The sequence below is a fragment of the Apteryx rowi genome, unplaced genomic scaffold, assembly GCF_003343035.1.
Source record: "Apteryx rowi isolate R43461 unplaced genomic scaffold, aptRow1 scaffold_1896, whole genome shotgun sequence".
NCBI classification, from domain to species: domain Eukaryota; kingdom Metazoa; phylum Chordata; class Aves; order Apterygiformes; family Apterygidae; genus Apteryx; species Apteryx rowi.
In genome coordinates this window covers 1-416 of record NW_020448192.1, presented here as the reverse complement: position 1 = coordinate 416, position 416 = coordinate 1, and the positions used below count along the sequence as shown (strand labels likewise).

The window sequence follows — 416 nt, the reverse complement described above, 5'->3', positions numbered from 1 at the left end:
GGTGGTAGTTTTGGGGACATAGAGGACACTACGGCCACCGGTAGGACCCCGTGTCCCCATGGCCACTATCACGGTGACACACGTGGTGACCACAGGTGCCACCTCATCCATTGGCGGGGCTCCCGCGCCCCCACGGTGGCGGTTTTGGGGGGCGACGGTGGCAGTTTTGGGGGGGGTGGCGGCGGCGGCCAGGTGACCGGTGACGGTGACGCCGGCGCCGCCCGTCCCCGCAGCAGGTGGACATGGGGCTCTTCGACCTGGTGGGGCTGGAGGGGCGGGCGTCGCGCTACGCCGCCGACACCTTCCTGCCCCGCTGGCGCGTCACCCGGCGCCTCCTCGAGGACGTGGCCGCCGCCCCCGACCCCCCGCCGCGCCCCAAGCCCGTCAAGATGAAAGTCAACCGGTACCGGGGGACG

General features: G+C 72.1%; 1 protein-coding gene across 1 annotated transcript in view; it reads left to right on the top strand.

Moving 5' to 3' along the window:
- LOC112964221 (helicase SRCAP-like) overlaps positions 1–403 on the top strand; it is a gene marked incomplete at its 3' end in the record, with an annotated part of 14,298 nt that extends 13,895 nt beyond the window's left edge. Inside the window, exon 7 of the mRNA XM_026062001.1 lies at positions 234–403. Within this exon, the coding sequence (XP_025917786.1) occupies positions 234–403 (170 nt within the window). The remainder of the gene's footprint in view (positions 1–233) is intronic.
- Positions 404–416: the final 13 nt, after the last annotated feature.